At 39.3% G+C, this 1,777-nt stretch overlaps 1 protein-coding gene across 1 annotated transcript; it reads left to right on the top strand.

The window, feature by feature from the left end:
• Positions 1-17: 17 nt before the first annotated feature.
• Positions 18-1,142, top strand: LOC104810201 (serine/threonine-protein kinase STY46-like). Its single transcript, XM_010536395.1, has 5 exons — positions 18-88; positions 212-333; positions 435-520; positions 623-738; positions 833-1,142. The coding sequence occupies exons 1-5, from the start codon at positions 33-35 to the stop codon at positions 960-962; spliced, it is 510 nt and encodes a 169-aa protein (XP_010534697.1). The 5' UTR covers positions 18-32; the 3' UTR covers positions 963-1,142.
• Positions 1,143-1,777: the final 635 nt, after the last annotated feature.

The raw sequence follows: 1,777 nt of genomic DNA, 5'->3' as shown, positions 1-1,777 counted from the left end.
TCCCCCCCCCCCCCTTTTTTGCGCATAGAGGAATGACGTATCTTCACAATGAACCCAATGTAGTCATTCACCGAGACCTCAAACCAAGGTAAGATGCGTTGCATTGCATCATATTTTTTTCCCTGGCAAATTTCATTGGTTTTCTGTTTATCACTCAGATCATCTCGTTGTAAGTTGAACTCAATATATAGGTTGTCTACCAATTTTCCAGGAATGTTCTTCTGGTGAACTCCAGTGCGGACCACTTGAAAGTTGGAGATTTTGGGCTGAGCAAACTCATCAAGGTTCAGAATTCTCACGATGTGTATAAAATGACAGGAGAAACCGGAAGCTGTAAGTATCTTTTGCTGACAAAACCCAACTCTGACATACTCTTACTTAGCATCCATCTGATGTTGTCTTTTTTTTTTTTAATGTAACGATGATATAAAAAGACCGGTATATGGCTCCTGAAGTATTCAAACACAGAAAATACGACAAGAAAGTCGATGTCTTCTCCTTTGCAATGATACTTTACGAGGTAAGATTTCAAGCTCCAAACATTCTCCGATAAAACTTAAAATATCTTACAAATGGTTCTTGATTGTTTCAACCATCATTTTCGCCCAAAAAATGAGCGCAGATGCTTGAAGGGGAACCGCCATTTGCGAGCCACGAGCCTTACGAAGCGGCAAAACACGTAGCAAATGGGCACAGACCCACGTTCCGTTCCAGAGGATGCACTCCTGACCTTAGAGAGTAAGCCATTTCTGTGAAAAAACAAAGTAGAACAAGTTGAGAAAAGGTCTCTCTTAATTTGTACTAAAAATGGCATAACGTTGAATATGGAAAGGTTGATGGAGAGGTGCTGGGATGGGGACATGAACCAGAGGCCATCATTCCTGGAGATACTAAAGAAGCTTGAGAAGATAAAAGAAACTCTGCCCTCAGATCATCACTGGGGCTTGTTCGCCTCCTCCTAACCCCTAAAACCCTCTTCTCATTCATTTGCTTGTGTCTGTCCTTTGTAAGTAGAGATTCCCATCCTTTTGTGTTTTTTTCCCTATGCGATGAAACATATTCATTCAAAGCTTGTTGTTCTTGCTCTTCTTGTTCCATTTTCATGAAAAAGTCCATGACAGATCTGTAGACTTTCAATTTCAGGTTTTAAATCTTACATACGTATAAAAAATCCTTTTCCAAGGTAAAAAGAATGATGCAGTAAAAAAACCTTTTCCAAGTTATATGAGCTTCGTCTTCTGGAAGAAGGTCTTCAGGTGCCAACAGACAAACAAACAATGTGAGATCTATTGACTGGAGGGTCTTCAATAGATCTTACACTGTATCATCACTGCCAAAAACATTAGCCTAAATTGAATTATAATTTAAATTATGTTTGAATTATTTTAGCGAACCCATAAACAATTATAATTGAAGGAAATTTTAATTTTATTGGGTTTATTTTAAAATTTTGTGTATTTTATAAAGAAAATATATTTTTTTAATTAAGTGAATGGGCCTATGACCCAACCAAATCCATGTAGGTCCGGCCATGAGATATATATGTACATTTGGGGAAATAATTTGAATAGCTGCTCCATGCATGCATGCATGTGTATTTCCCAAGGCAACATGCATGCAAGCATGCGTACGTACTGTATCATAAATGGGCCAACCCACTTGCGTTGCATGCGTGGAGCACTTGTCGGGAGTCCCAAGGTAAAAGGAAGTTCTCAAATGGGGTCCGGCTCTATGAGCTCCTGGGCCTTGCTTTTTCGCTCCGCTCATTATCCGAAAG

The sequence above is a fragment of the Tarenaya hassleriana genome, unplaced genomic scaffold (assembly GCF_000463585.1).
Source record: "Tarenaya hassleriana unplaced genomic scaffold, ASM46358v1 Cleome1709, whole genome shotgun sequence".
NCBI lineage: Eukaryota > Viridiplantae > Streptophyta > Magnoliopsida > Brassicales > Cleomaceae > Tarenaya > Tarenaya hassleriana.
Note: the sequence above shows the minus strand (reverse complement) of the source record. Positions and strands in the feature narration are given on the sequence as shown.

Coding starts and splice junctions, on each gene's coding strand:
- LOC104810201 (XM_010536395.1), top strand. CDS start 33: ATGACGTATCTTCACAATGAACCCAATGTAGTCATTCACCGAGACCTC. Junction 89..211: donor CACCGAGACCTCAAACCAAG/GTAAGATGCGTT, acceptor CCAATTTTCCAG/GAATGTTCTTCTGGTGAACT. Junction 521..622: donor TTGCAATGATACTTTACGAG/GTAAGATTTCAA, acceptor AAATGAGCGCAG/ATGCTTGAAGGGGAACCGCC.